At 36.1% G+C, this 15,321-nt stretch overlaps 1 protein-coding gene across 3 annotated transcripts in view; it reads left to right on the top strand.

Moving 5' to 3' along the window:
- DENND3 (DENN domain containing 3) overlaps positions 1-15,321 on the top strand; it is a 118,843-nt gene that overhangs the window by 76,000 nt on the left and 27,522 nt on the right. For all 3 annotated transcript variants that reach the window (XR_012481586.1, XM_074264668.1, XM_074264667.1), the window contains exons 13-15: positions 1,427-1,948; positions 12,547-12,806; positions 14,379-14,549. Coding sequence is in view for 2 of the 3 variants with exons in the window: in XM_074264668.1 (XP_074120769.1) it covers positions 1,427-1,948; positions 12,547-12,806; positions 14,379-14,549 (953 nt within the window). In the remaining variant the exon portion in view is untranslated. The remainder of the gene's footprint in view (positions 1-1,426; positions 1,949-12,546; positions 12,807-14,378; positions 14,550-15,321) is intronic.

The following is a 15,321-nucleotide window of genomic DNA, read 5'->3' as shown; positions in this document are numbered from 1 at the left end:
GTGTCTGAGACCAAATTTGAACTCAGGTCCTCCTGACTTGAGGGCTGGTGCTCCATCCACTGTACCATCTAGCTGCCTCTAGATAATTATTTTTAAGATACCTTAATTGAATGACACAGTGGTTGCTTATGTGAGTTAGCTGAATTTGTAAAAATAATTTAGCTCATAATGTCAACTTGAAATATCTAAAGAGTTCTTGGAATATAAATAATGATAAAATATAAATTGACAATTTGACACATTTTATTTCTTTGAGCTGCAGCAAATCATGCACTAGTCCAATACAACTGTTTGTAAACTGGCTCAAGGCCAATTATAGCCTGTTATTTTGCAGATATCAGCCTGTTTTAGAGCTTCTGAGTTCCTTCTAAGTATAAAAAAGAACTGGGACACTCACCCTTGTTTGTAACTGCTGTGACAAATAGAATCTGGTTGGTTAATTTTTGGTCAATGGAAGTCTCTCTGGTGGAGACTCAAGACTGAGAAATTGATCTCTGTAGTGGATAGAGCACCAGCCCTGGAATCAGGAGAACCTGAGTTCAAATGTGGTCTCAGACACTTAACAAATACTTTCTAGCTGTGAGACCTTGAGCAACTGAATTAACTCCAATTGCCTCACCAAATAATAATAATAATAATAATAATAATAATATTTTAAAAAATTAAAAATTGCTGTTTGACCTTTCTGTGGGAAATAGTAAAAGGAAGAGTCTCAGTTCCATTTTAATCCCTGGAAGTTTTCATGGGTAGATAGGTTGAGGCCCTTGGAGAGCTCTGAAAACTGACTGATCTATATCCAGAACTATCTGAGAAAAGTTTCTATTGAAATTCTTTGATTGGGATATGGAGTTATTAGTGATTGAGTAATCAAAAAGGAAAATAGATAATAGACAAGTATCAATGAAATATAAAAAATATAATGCACAGAAGAGAACAGAAGGGACATGGGTAAGCAGGGCAGTTTTGTTACTATTATTTTAAATTTAATATAGACTTAAGAAACTGTATATGATAGAAGTTCACAGTTTCATATAAATTCCCTTTTTCCTGCCCTTTGTATTTGCAAGTGTCCTAGTTTGATGTTTGTCAACTTTACAATAAAAAAGAAAAAAACTTTCAAGTTAAAAAGTCTGGTACTTAATACAATACCAGAATGAAGTGCTTAATTAACACAGATTTTGAGACACTTCTTAAAAACAGTATGGGGTCTACGAATGTGGGGTAGATTATAAACTTACTCCATTTTCAGGTGTTACAGCATTTGGATTTTTTTTTTTTTTTTGGTAACATTGGGACATGTAGATTTGGTTCCCAGGGAAAACAAATATTTCACCCAAAAGTCATGATGAGCAAATAATTATAATTTGAAGGCACATGGCAATAATTTTCTTACTTTCAACCTTACTTTTTTGTTGTTGGCCTTTAGTTCCGAAGCTGACCTCCAAATCAGTGTACACATTCAAGATACCAGAAATCCATTTTCCGCTGGTGACTCAGTGTGTTCATTCCTATTATGCTGATTTTATCAACCTTCTGAGTAAGGCCATCAATTGCCCAACATCTGATAATTCTGTGCTGCTGGCAAGATATCTCTACCTTCGAGGACTCATTAATTTAATGCAAGGGAAACTCCTGAGTGCACTTTCAGATTTTCAGAGTCTATACAAAACGGACATAAGTATTTTTCCTGCTGATCTCGTAAATAGGATGGTAGCTTCAATGTCTTCTTCTGAGCGTTCCCAAGCTGACAGGCAACCCGAGCTCAAAAGACTCATTAGTGAAATAACGGAAAAACCAAGAGAAGCCACAAAGATAGATGACCACGTGAAAAACTTTGAATTACCAAAGAAGCATATGCATCTGGATGATTTTGTGAAGAGAATACAGGAATCAGGAATTGTGAAGGATATCAAAATTATCCACCAGTTGTTTGATGCATTAACCGTAGGTAAGAGAAAAAATATATTATGGTTCTCTCAAAGTAAACATAATATTGGTGGGATACCTATTAAATTGCACCTTATTTAGAGGTTCTTTGGGAATGTGTGTGCTGTGAGCCCTTGCTACATTTGGAATCATCAACACTGTGGTGACTAAAGAGTTAGGTTGTACTTCTCTGGTCACCCAAATCATAAATCTCAGAAGTAGGGAGTGATAGAGGGAGAGTTGCAAAGAATGATAGGGAAGGAAATCAGGGAAACTTAAGTACTGTCTCAGTAGGTATAGTGACTCATAGCAGGTTTTTTTTCTTTTTTTATTGAACGATACAAAAATAAGGGGAAAAAACAGACTAGAAAAAACACAGAAAAGGAAATGTAAACAAACAAACAAAACATTGTCATATACATAACAGAACATCAGGAAGGATTCAAATTATATAACTATAAATTTCCATTTCAAGAAAGCATATATAATAATGGAAGAGATTTTATATACATATATATGAGTATCCATCTTTCCTATGCCCTCTTGTATGTCATTTTTTTGTTCTCTGCTGTGTATTTGTTACTTTATTCTTTTTTTCCCTTTTCATCCTCCCCATCTTCTCCAAACAGGCTACAGTTAAGCACAGATATATTTATATGTACACACACACACATACATACACAGATAATATTTATCTATTCAGACCCATACATATACATATATGCATACCCCATAGCAGGTATTTTATTAACAGTTTTTGTAATGTCATGGTATAATATGAAAGGGAAATATTAATATCAATTTCATTTATTTTTCTTTACAATTATATATATTCTATATATTTTTCTATTAATATTATACTCTAGCAACATAATACTCTTAAAAGCTGGTTTCTGTGTGCACATATAGCATAGCATGGACAGAAATATATAATACTTTGTGTTTATATAGTGCTTTTTCAGTTCACAAAGTGTTTTCTTTAATACATGCTAAAACTAATTTTTTCCATTCTGAATTAGCCTGCTGAGAAAGAAGTGACAGAAAAAATTCTAATACTCTTCCCTTTAGTTCTCTGCCATTATTAGTCTGGGCATGGTTGATTTCAGTAAGTATTTTTTGAACACATAGTGCAAAATTAGTACTGTGTGTTAAAAGCTACATGTGTGTCTTGAGAGGTAGGAAGGGATGAGATAGGGTGGTATAAGAGGAAGCCTAACTTGTGGATATAATCCTTAACTTGGAGTCAAGAACCCTTGATTTCAAAACCTGCCTCAGAATCTTACAGACCCAGAGCAGACCTCTCAAATTTTTGAGTCACAGTTTCTTCATCTGACAGGTGCAGATATTAATTGCATCTATCTCACAAGATTATGGTGAAAGGAGATAATATGTGTTAAATGCTTTGCAAATCTTCAAGTGCTATAAAAATTCAGCTGTTAATCATTATTATTGGGCAGCTGAGTGACACAGTGACTAGAATGTCAGACTTGGAGTCAAGAAGACTCAACTTCCTGAGTTCAAATCCAGGCCCAGACACTTATTAGCTGTATGACCCGAAGTAAGTCACTTAACCCTGTTTGCCTTAGTTTTCTCATCTGTCAAAGGAGCTAGAGAAGGAAATGACAAACTACTCCACTACCCTTGCCAAGAAAACTCCAAATGGGGTCATCTAGAGTTGGACTGAAAAACAACGACAATCATCATTATAATTACAAAAGAAGTATTTAAATCTAATTTCTGCCTTTGAGGAGCTTATAGTCTCATTGGAAAACAGATACATAATGCAGGGGAATAATAGCGTAAAACATTTGGGCTAAGGTGCCCAAATGAATGCTAAGCCAAACAGCGAATTCATCCTTTCAAAAAAGATAAAGATCTGCGAGGATGCTTTCTGTCCTTAATTATGATGACTCCACTTAAATCTGCTTGTAAGAATGGGCTGTGCACATGGTAACTTGGGTAGCTTAAGACTATTTTGTGGTCATTGACATTTAAATGGCATTTCTACTTTATTTCCAAAGAGTCTTTTTGACTTTTTTAGGCTATATGTATGTGATTTGCATTAGGCAGCCTGGGCCTTGGAACATATACTAACATTTTTCTCCTTTTACTTTCCCCCTACCTCCTCCTCCTCCTTCCCCTCTTCTTTCTGTTTCGGTTTGTCTGTCTCTTTCCCTAGATATTTTTTGCTTAAACCATAAACATGAGATTTACTGTCTGCCTCCTAATTGGTCCTTCTGTCTCTAAGTCTCCTTGGGGTTTTTTTGGCTTCCTCCACTCTCACATGACTGGATTTCTTTGATTCTTTCTTTCTAACCCAGGAAATATCACTTCCTCCCCCTCTAGTACCCAGTACTCTAACTTTAAGTATGGAATTCATTAATTTGTCTTGATACCCTATGGGGACCCATCTGAAATATGACCTTTTACATTTTTATTATTATTTTACATAATTCTACTGGATTATGACCTTAATAGAGAAATCTCAGATGAGATCAGATGATCTCAGTCTGCATAAGTGGGAAGAAGTTTTATATAGTCATATTGGATTATGATCACAAGGGTCAAATCTGAATTTTATCATTTTTGGAGAAGTTTTAGGGGCAGCTAGGAGGTGCAGTGGAAAGAGCATCAGCCCTGAAGTCAGGAGAACCTGATTTCAAGATTGACCTCAGACACTTAACACTTCCTAGCTGTGGGACCTTGGGCAAGTCACATAACTCCAGTTCTCTCAGGGAAAAAGAGGGGGGGATGGGGGGGTAGCTTTTATTGATTTTGTTGGTTGATTATGGAGACTTAGATGAAAAAAAGAAGAGAAAGTGATAGAGAAGATGTTAATAATGTAGGTTACACTTACATATAAGTCATTTGCGCATCTTTCCCCTCACTCCCACCCTGAAACGATTATTGATCATCTATAAGCATACAACTGCTTTCTACTTTTCATTCTCCAGTGTGGCCCTAAGTAAGAGCTCTGTTCTTTGTTCTTGCTAAGCTCCTAGCTAAGTAGGTCTTTCTTCTGTGTAGAAGAGACCACAGTGCCACCTTTTGGCCACCAGGAGGTAATGAATGAATGAAAGCTACCAGATGCCATGAAAAACACCTAAAAATTCTGACTCACAGAATTAATTATGCGGCTCTTATTCGTAGTCACCACGACTTCTTTTTACCATTGAAATAGGTTTAGGCCGGGGTTCTTGGTTAATTCACTTAATCACAACGGACCTAATCACCAGACTGCATCCTGTAAGGATCACATTGATAGGTTCCTTTAAAGTTTAGAAAGTCTTTCCCTTGGCTTAACCCTTTGAGAATAGTGGGACAAATATTCCTATTCTGGTTTACAACTCTGGAAACTAACCTCAGAGAGGTTAAATGACTGAGAAATTGCACCTCAGTCAATGTAGGAATTAAGTCTCAACTCCAGATTTATGTACTGAAAGACCAGCAATCATCGAAACCATCTTGCTTCAGTGCTGAAAAGACAGTAGAGCTGGGTTCTCCTCTTAGCTCTGACACTGCCTGGCTGGTGATTGTGAGCCAGGTATTTCAGCTTTCTGGGGCTTCAGTTTTGTCCTCAATAAAATGAAGCAATTGTCCTAGATGGACTCTAAAGTCCTTGCTAATTCTTAAGCGTTTATGGTTCTCTAAGGTTTTATGTTTTTAGTAGAAAATGGATAGTGGTGATAGAATTGTTGGAGTAAAAATGCATTTGAGTCATTGTGCAAGAAGTGGTATGTCATGGTAGATCAAGTGATGCTCTTGGAGTCAGGAGGTCCCATTCAAAGGAATGATTATGGGCAAGTCACTCAACCTTCCTGAGTCTCAGTTTGCTTTTCTGTAAAGTGAGGGGATTTCACTACCTGCCCCACAGAGCTGTTGAAAGGAAAGCTTTTAGAAACTCAAAAACACTCATTAAGTTATGTGTGACTGGTTTGCATTGGACTGAGGAGATACTTGAGGTTATTGCCATAGTCCAGAAGTGAAGGAATGAGTGTCTTAGCTAGAGCTGCCCATGTGTATGGAGAAAAGGGAAGATATATGAGCTACAATGTGAAACTAGGAATAATGAGATTTAGCAATGGATTGGATATGTAAAAGAGTGGAAGTGAGGAATTAATAGGATGGAGAATAACATTGATGGAGTATGAGAACAGAGCTATCATTGAGAAAAGAGAAGCAAGGGAAAGCAGTAAGATAAAATGTCAAAAACCTAGGGAGACGAAAGGAGCCAATAGGGAAAGTTGTCAAAGACTGCAGGGGTGTCAAGAAGAATGAAGCTTCAAAAAAAGGCCATTAGATCAAGCAATTAAGAGATCATTGGTATCTCTCAAAAGAGAGTGTAGTTTTGGTTGAAGGATGAGTTTGGAAGCAAGTGCACAGATTTTAGGAGAGAGAGGACAGAAAATGGAAGGAAGCAAGTATAGATGGCTTTCTTAAAGGGTTTACACAGGAAGAAGAGGAAGAGATAAGATGATAGCTAATTTTTTTTTTTAAATAGTCTGACTCAAATTTGTACCTGGGCATATTCGCAGGTGCAAGGAAAGAGTTAGTAGGGAGGGAAAAATTGTTTATCAAAGAGAATGGGAATGGTAATGAAGACAGGGGAGAAAAACAGGCAATTGTTGATAAGAAACTAGAAATTGGAAAATAATGAGGGTTGAATACATAGACACATTCATATATATATGAATATGTGTCTTACATGTGATATTTATATAGAGATAAATTTGACCCCATGACAGTAGGTAATGTGTCTTTGAGAAAAGAGAAGAATATAAAAACAAGATTTGGGATATACAGTTGCTTAGGGGAAAGGAGAAAAAGAATAAACAAGAAAAAATGAATAGGGGGGCAGCTAGGTGGCTCAATAGATAGAGCATCAGCCCTGATGTCAGGAGGACCAGAGTTCAAATCTGATCTCAAACACTTAACACTTCCTGGCTGTGTGAGCCTGGGCAAGTCACTTAACCCCAGCCTCAGAAAAAAAAAAAAAAAGTGAATAAGAAGTAGTAAAATATATACAAAGAGGATCAGGAGAGCAGTATCATTAAAGTTAAAAGAAGAAGGGGAATGATTAAAAGGTATCACGCCATCAAGGAAAACAGGGACTGTTAAAAGATCATTGCTAAAGAAAGCAAGTAGAGTGGTGACATTGGAGTGCTTGTGAAAGTATAGAGGAAGTGAGTCTAAGTGATTTTTTTCCCCAGGAATTTTATTAGGAAAAAGAGATCTAAAGAATAATAGCTAGGAGCAGTTAGATGTTACAGTGGATAGAGCAACATCTCTGGAATTAGGATTTGAGTTCAAATCTGTCCTCAAATATTTAACATTTCCTAGCTGTGTGATCCTGGCAAGTCACTTAATCCCAATTGCCTTCATCCATCCCCCTCCCCACCCCAAAAAAGAATGATAGCTGGTAGAAAGAGCAAGATTTAATTTTTTTAATATTTTTTTTTTGTTCAATTACTTGTAAAAAACCATTTTAACAGTTTTAAAAATTTGAGTTCCAAAATCTCCCCCTTCCTCTCCATGACAAGAAAATCAATTTGATATGTTATACATATGTAGTCATGCAAAACATTTTCATGTTAGTCATATTGTCAAAGAAAACACAGGCAAAAAAAAAAAAAAAAAACAAAACAAGAAAAATAAATTAAAGAAAAATATGCTTTAATCTGTATTCAGACTCCAGTACTTTTTCTGGAGATGGATAGCATTTTTCATCTTAAGTTCTTCAGAATTGCCTTGGATCATTGTACCGCTGAAAATAGTTAAATCATTCACAATCGATCATCATACAATATTGCTATTACTGTATACATTGTTCTCCTGATCCTACTCATTTCACTTAACATTAATTCATGTAAATCTTTCCAGGTTTTCCTTTTTTCCCCAAAGTTTTTAATTTTTGAAAATTTTTTGGAAAATTCCTGTTCATCATTTCTTAGTACATTAGTATTCCATCAGAATCATATACAGAATCTTGTTTAGTCATTCCTCAATTAATAGACATCTCCTCAATTTCCAGTTTTTTGCCACCCCTCAAAGAGGTGCTATATTTTTGTACAAATAATTTCTTTTCCTTTTTTGTCTTTTTATTTCTTTGGGATACAGCCCTAGTGCTGATATTGCTTGGTCAAAGAGTATGGTGATCTTTTAACTCTTTGGCTATAGTTTCAAATTGTTTTACAGAATGGTTGAATCAGTACACCATCAAGTGAAGATTTTTGAATGAAGGAGATTTGGAGTGTGTTTATAGGCAGCAGCAAAGGAGTTAGGAAAAAATTGAACATGAATTAGAGGAAATTATCAAAAGAACATACTTGCCAAAAAGAATAGGATCAAAGTACTAATTGAGTACTGGCAAGAGGGGCCCCTCAGAGAATGAGGAGATTTAAAGGTGTGGCTTTTAAAAGATGGCTTCTATTTTCTCCATAAAGTAGGTGGGAGATCTTCTACAGCAAGGAAGATAGACAGCATTGGCAAAGAGTTTGAGGAAAAAGGAGAAGGTTTTGAACAGTTGCTTTAGAGAGTGTGATAGTGAAGTAGGGAAGAAGAAAAGAATTATCCTGTAGCAGTGGAGAAGTTTTTATCGAGATGGGTATCTAAATTTATAACTGATCTCATCAGCTAGTTTTTGTGACTTCTTCAAGTATGCAGAATAAGAATAAAAGTGTAGAAGGACATAATTTAGGATTTGACAAACCAAGAGCAATAGTAGGACTAGGGAATGAAAAATAGAGAACTCTGTGTGTGTGTCTTTGTGTGTACAGTATCTGAACTAATCACTGTAGAGTCAAGACTTTCAAAAGAGGAAAGTAAAAAATGAGTGATAGAGAGCAATGAAAAACGTATTTAGAAGGAATGAAACAAGAGGGAAAAATGGAAAAACCAGAGATTGTGATCAGAAAGGGAAATTGCAGTCAGAGATCAGGGAAGTGATGTTTAATGGTTATACATAAGTATGACCAACCTTTTGGGTAGCTGAAGTAGACTGAATTTATAGGTCAAAGAAGGTGAGAAAGCTGATAAATTGAAAGCTAAGGTGCTTAAAGGATATCCAGCATGAGTTTTATTTTGAAATCCCCAGGTATGACACAGGGGTTAGGATAAAGAAAAAGATTAAAGTGAATTTTTTTTTCTTTGATAAACAAGAGAAAGTGACCATAAGCAAAAAGAAAATAGAATGATGTCCAGGATAAAGGGACTTTAACAGTATCTTGGCACCCAAAGAGTCATAGGAGAGCAGAGACTGTGGATTATAGTTGATCTGGATGTGCATGAGGGAGCAGTGGTAGGAGGGAAATGAAGTTTTGTCTCAGCAGTTGCCAGGTCTGAATCACCTGGACTGGAGAAGGAATAGATTCATTTTCTAGTCACAGGTTAAGCCCTTGCTTGAGGCTCCCCCTTCCACTATCCCGTGATAATCTTTGTGCAGGAACACAAACACATTATCCTGTTTTCTCTCCAAATACTTGGAACTCGGAATGGGAGGTGGGGAATAGTTGAAGTCAGCAAAGAAATAAACTTAGGTATCCAGGTTGGTAAATACAGAATCACAGAATCCAATCCAACTCATACCTTGAAAAAAAGAATCTCACTCTATATTAAAGCTTACCCAGTCCTAGCTTAAAAACCTCAAGTTGATTGGGATGGTAAAAGGACCCAGTACTTGCAGAAGTAGACCATTCCACTTCTGGAACTATAATCATTAGGAAATTTCTCCTAATATCAAGATTAAGTTTGCCTCTCTGTAATTCTTACCCATCATCCTTAATTATCTTTATTATATTCAAGCCCAATTGCCCTTCTATATAATAACCCTTCAAGTACTTGAAGGCAGCCATCATGATGACCTTGAGTTTTCCGGTTCAAAGCTAAATATTTCCAATTACTTAGAAACTTAGCACTTTCCCATCCTGGTGGCTTCCTTCAATAGTCTCCAACTTATTATTGCAATTCCTCAAATGTGTTAATCCAGAACTGAACTTAATACTCCAGGTAGGGTCTGACTGAAGCAGAATATAAATAGGATTATTAACTCCTTATTTTTTAATGTTCTTCCTCCCAATGTAGACAAAGATGGCATTATCATACTCTTGAGTCATACTGAGTTTGTAGTCCCCTAAAATTTCCATATATGTTCATTCAGAATGCTGTCTAACATTCCTCAATTCAAACATCTCCTCAGCCCTTTGCAATCTGGCTTCTGGCAATATCACTCAGCTGAAATGGCTCTTTACAAAATTTGTAGAATTGTAAAGTGCTATACTAAGATCTGCAGCATTTCCCTGATCTTCCAAAATTAGAAATATAGACAAAAAAGGGTAATAAATTTATTCTGGTATGATTTGTTATTTTTTTAAATTAAGTTTTATTTGTAACTCCATTTTTTTCCCCTATCACCTTTTCCACTTCCACTATTAAAAGAAAACCTACTACAAACATGTAGCATTAAGCAAAACAAATTCTTCTTAATAACTATATTCAAAAAAATTATTAAATAACTTCCTCTTTCTGCATTCTGAGTCCCATCATCTCTCTTTAGATGAGTGGAATCTTTAGTCAAAATCCTCTGGAATCATAATTTGTTGTTAAGTCTTTCAAAGTTTTTTGAAAGACTTGTTCTTGAGAAAGTTGCACTGGCTCTTTGTAATTGCTGTTTCCTTTTCTAGATGTTCAATAACCATTCCTTTAGTAACATAGTCTAGATTTTGGCCAGGCATTACAGTCAGAACTCCATTCTCTTTTTGTTATTAAAATTGGCCCTTTTGGTTTTTTTTCCAGTCCTATGATTCTTTTCCTATTTTCTGTGTTCACTTGTTTAGTGACTCAGCTCTCATAGTCTTTTAGTACCTTGCAATGCAGTGTATCAATGCTAGATAAATTGCTCTCATCAGTAACAGCTAGGTGGTCCCTTCTTTTCAATTTTCTATCTGTCTTTTAGTTCTGTAAAGTTTTTTCCCACCTTGATAAAGAAAACAAGCAAAATGAAAGCTGAGCAGCTCTGCTTTCTCTGTCATCAGATATCATCCCGTCAACCTTAGGCTGTCATCTTATCTCTACTTTGATTCTCTTCTACTCTAAGATAAAGCAACAAAACTCCCCACCATTTTGTTATCTTTAGTCTTCCTAGACAACCTCAACTTTAGATGCTATACTTTAACATTATTCCTATAAGATCATTCCACATCTTTTTTATTTTTAGTAGATTTCATCTTCTGTATATATCTTTTTACTTAAATGTTTGTTTTGTTTTTATATTTGGTATTAATATTTTGCTTAGATTGGAAATGCAGGGGCTGCCTAATGAACCAGTCCGACTGCTGATTACAGAGAAGCTTTGATCTGTTCCCTTCCACCACATGGGTTGTCCTTAAATAGCATGATATCTCCTCATTCCCAGTGTCTCACTATCTTGATATCAAAGTTAGTTCGGACTTCTAATCATCCTAATCTTCTGCAACTTAAAACTTCCAAATTCAAGAGCTCTACCACCCTCAGCTCCCTCTGGCAAGCTGAAATTACAGATATGTTCAGCCACACCTTGCTATATATAAATCTTTTAAAATGTAAGTTATTGGTGACTTTCCTGTTCCGCCATATCAGCTTGGTTGAGTTCCTTGTATATCTTGCTGATGCTCAGGTCCTGAATGGACTGACCCTTGGGACCACATCCATTGCCCCATTCAAAGAACCATGGAAGATACATCCAGGAGAGATTCCATGATTGACCCGTAAATCTGTGTGTTCAAAGGTGAAGGAAAAAAATGTTTTCTCAGTAATCTTTGCAATTTAGGAGAATGGATATTGCTTTCATACATAGCTACAAATTCTAAGGTTAGGCAGCTTTTTAAAAAGCTGGTTAGAGAACCCACCTACTTTTGTACTTGATGTTAAAAAAAATGTCCCCCTCCTTATAGCAGCTTTTATATGTCCTTAAACTGGCAAGTTTAGTGAAAATTTTTAATTCCAGACATTGCTTGTTCTTTGCTTTTGAAGAAGATCAGTGACATCACTGGGTAATGTCTTAATTTTGTCTTAATTCATGTGTGAATTGAATTTATGTAGGAAGAATTGAATAAAACTGTAAGACTCTTTCTTCCTGAGTTATCAAAGTCTTGTGGCAAGACTTTTTCTGGTTCCCAGGGTTAAGAACTCCTGACACAGAATATTCAGAGATGCCATTCTCAGATTGAATGAACCAGACTTAATTAAGGGTCTGCGGACTCAGAATGAGGACTTGACCTACAACATTTTTTGAAGTCATTTTTATAGAATTACTGAATTGAAAAATATATATATATATCTATCTACATATTGACTTAGAGCATTCAGCGATGTCATTCTCATAGGACTAGTAACTTGAGGGTGCATGGCCTTAGGTTAAACTACCTGGCTTAGACTCTCTGGTCTAGAACATTTAGAGTTATCATTCTCATAGAATAACTAAATTGAGGCTTCATGAATCCAGGTTAAGAATCTCACTTAGAATATTTAGAGATATCATTTTCATAGAATTATCTTGCTGTTTTTGATGAGCTTACATGGAAGTTTTGGGTTTTAAGAATGTCACCATAGTTCTAATTTTAAGAGAAATTTCTCTTTATAATTAAGGGCACCAGAAGCAAATTGACCCTGAAACATTCAGAGATTTCTACAACTACTGGAAAGAGACAGAGACAGAGGCCCAAGAAGTCAATCTTCCACCAGAGGTCATTGAACACCTAGATAAAAACGAATGTGTTTACAAACTGTCAAGTTCAGTCAAAACGAACCTCGGAGTGGGGAAAATAGCCATGACACAGAAGCGTTTGTTTCTCCTTACAGAAGGAAGACCTGGCTATGTGGAAATTTCCACCTTCAGAAATATAGAGGTAAGAAGGGAGTCATGGGAACCTTCTTATCTTGCTTAGTGAGAGAATAAGTCCAGTATCTTACTTGAAGTTGTCAGAAGATTGATCACAGTACAGAACAGTGACCACAAGGAGGCCGGAGGAATTAGCATCAAGATGGAGAGTGCACCATGAAAAGTGAGTGCTAGATGATTCAACATATATAACTTATATCGAATTGCTTCCTGTCTCAAAGAGGGAGGAGGTGTGAGGTAAGGAAAGAAAGTTAGAAATAAAAAAATTTTAAATGAATTTTTAAAATTGTCTTTACATGTAACTGGGGGGGGGGAAATAAATGTATATGTATACATATACATACATATTTATGATTGCTAAGTAAGGTTCAGGCAGTAGGATGCTCTCCTTCCCTGGACTAACTCTCTTTCTAATATCCAGAAGAGCTTTAATCACAAGGAGCCTTCCTCCCTTATCTTAGATCTTCCCTATTTCCATTGTCTTCTTAAGATCCTGTTTAGCTATAAATCTTAATGATTGTTGATAGTGCTGTAACTGTACCTAGATTCCTTCAAGGAGTCCTTCTGAAAGAGATGGGGTCTTCTCTCAGGTAGATGAAATCAGCTAATCCAAGAGAGTTAGAGAGCTTTGAAAAAGCCAGGGGCTTTAAGACCAAGATTCTCTCAGTTTGGTGGCTAAGAGAAGTCATAGTTAGAGACTGAATTAAAAACAGACAAACCACTTATTAAGTCTTTACTGTATACAAAGCACTGTGCTAAGTGCCAGGAATACATATGGGGAAATGGGACAGTCACTGGTTTCAAGAGGCTCACATTCTAATACATATGGAAGGTTTTAACTACAGTTCACATGAAGGGGTTCCATGGACTTTAGGGTACAACAGCAAATGGAGGTAGTGATAATATGTGAGAATTGATTTACAAATCTTAAAGTACAATATCAGAGCTCATTATTAGTATTAGTTTTTAGCCAGTATTTAAATGTTACTGTTACTTCATACATTTTTAGAAATACTTCATATATTTAAATCTGTCTAACAGTTATCTTTTTAAATGAAAAGTTTATTCTAAAGCTAAGTATTTTTTTCCTAAGAAAATTATTTATTAATGTACATGGGAAAACTTTACTTTTATAATTAGCCACAGTGGATAAATAAACTCTGAGCCTGAAATCAGGAATAAAAAAATATTTAATTCAAATAAAAATTCAATTTACTTTCTTCTTCAATTAGTTTAAATTGGTAAAGGTTTAATTTTAGTTTGGGAATTTAGCGGTAGGGAAGCTGGAGGAAGGTGCTGTAGAAGTCTATGGAGCAACTGAGTGGCAAAGTAGATAGAATGCCAGCCCTGCAGTCAAAAGGACCTGCGTTCAAGTGTAACCTCAGACTCTTCCTAGAGTCTGGGCAAGTCACCTCAGATTCCTCATCTGTATTTGAACTAGAGAAGGAAATGGCAAACTACTGAAGTTTCTCTGCCAAGAAAACCCCAAATGGGGTCATAAAGAGTCAACACAACTAAGTGGCTAAACAACAACAATGGAAGCTATAATCCACTTTATTTCCTTTCCCTCTTGATACAGGAAGTGAAAAGTACGACTGTAGCCTTTCTGGTTCTGAGGATACCTACTCTAAAAATTAAAACTATTTCCAAAAAGGAGGTCTTTGAGGCTAATCTTAAAACCGAGTGTGATCTTTGGCACCTGATGGTGAAGGAGATGTGGGCCGGAAAGAAAATGGCTGATGATTACAAGGTCAGAGAATTTGTGGTTGAATTTTTCATTTCTCTGTTTCTTTTTATTAATGCTGATCTCATCACATCATTTTCTTTCGCCAAAATGTCAAACTGCTCAGCTCTTAGACACTGGTCCTGTGAAATAGTCGTTTGAACCTGATATCCACATGGCAGTCTCCTGCAGATAACCAAGCTGTGTCTGCATTAGATCCAATGAAATCTTAATTATCAAAATCTTGAAAAGACCATATTGCCTGTCTGTCTCCAAAAAAAGTCTTGGTGGCACTTGGGTGGGTACTATCTCATGTGGAAAGAAAAGTCAGAAGTCAGGAGAGAAGTAGGCTAGGAAACAAGATGACAGATACCCTACTGTCCATATTGACAGCTACCTTTTCTCCTCCCCCAACCCCCAACTACCATCTGGGCTCCCCCAATCCCATACCTGGCTGCCATTTTTCTAGAGTTGAATAAAAAGGAGAAGTTACAAAGAAGCTTGACTGTGTTGGCTTTGGCCGATCAAAAGTAGATTTCACCTGATATATTTTTTTTAAATTTTGCCTCTGTTTGCCTTGATTTGTCTGTAAACTTAGAATTCTTATTAAAGTCTTAAGGTTTTTGTTGTTGTTGTTGTTGTTTTTTTAAGTCAATAGTATTGGACCTCTCTTAAAAGACCTAATCATTGAACTTTGCATTGAAACACACTGCCTACCAAAACCATTATTTCCCTCATTAGTCTACTTTTTTCCAACTAAATGAATAAAACTATCTTTAGATTTATAGTATGTTGTACA

The sequence above is a fragment of the Sminthopsis crassicaudata genome, chromosome 1 (genome assembly GCF_048593235.1).
Source record: "Sminthopsis crassicaudata isolate SCR6 chromosome 1, ASM4859323v1, whole genome shotgun sequence".
Lineage (NCBI taxonomy): Eukaryota > Metazoa > Chordata > Mammalia > Dasyuromorphia > Dasyuridae > Sminthopsis > Sminthopsis crassicaudata.
The sequence above is the reverse complement of the archived record's forward strand: the minus strand, read 5'-3'. Positions and strand labels throughout refer to the sequence as shown.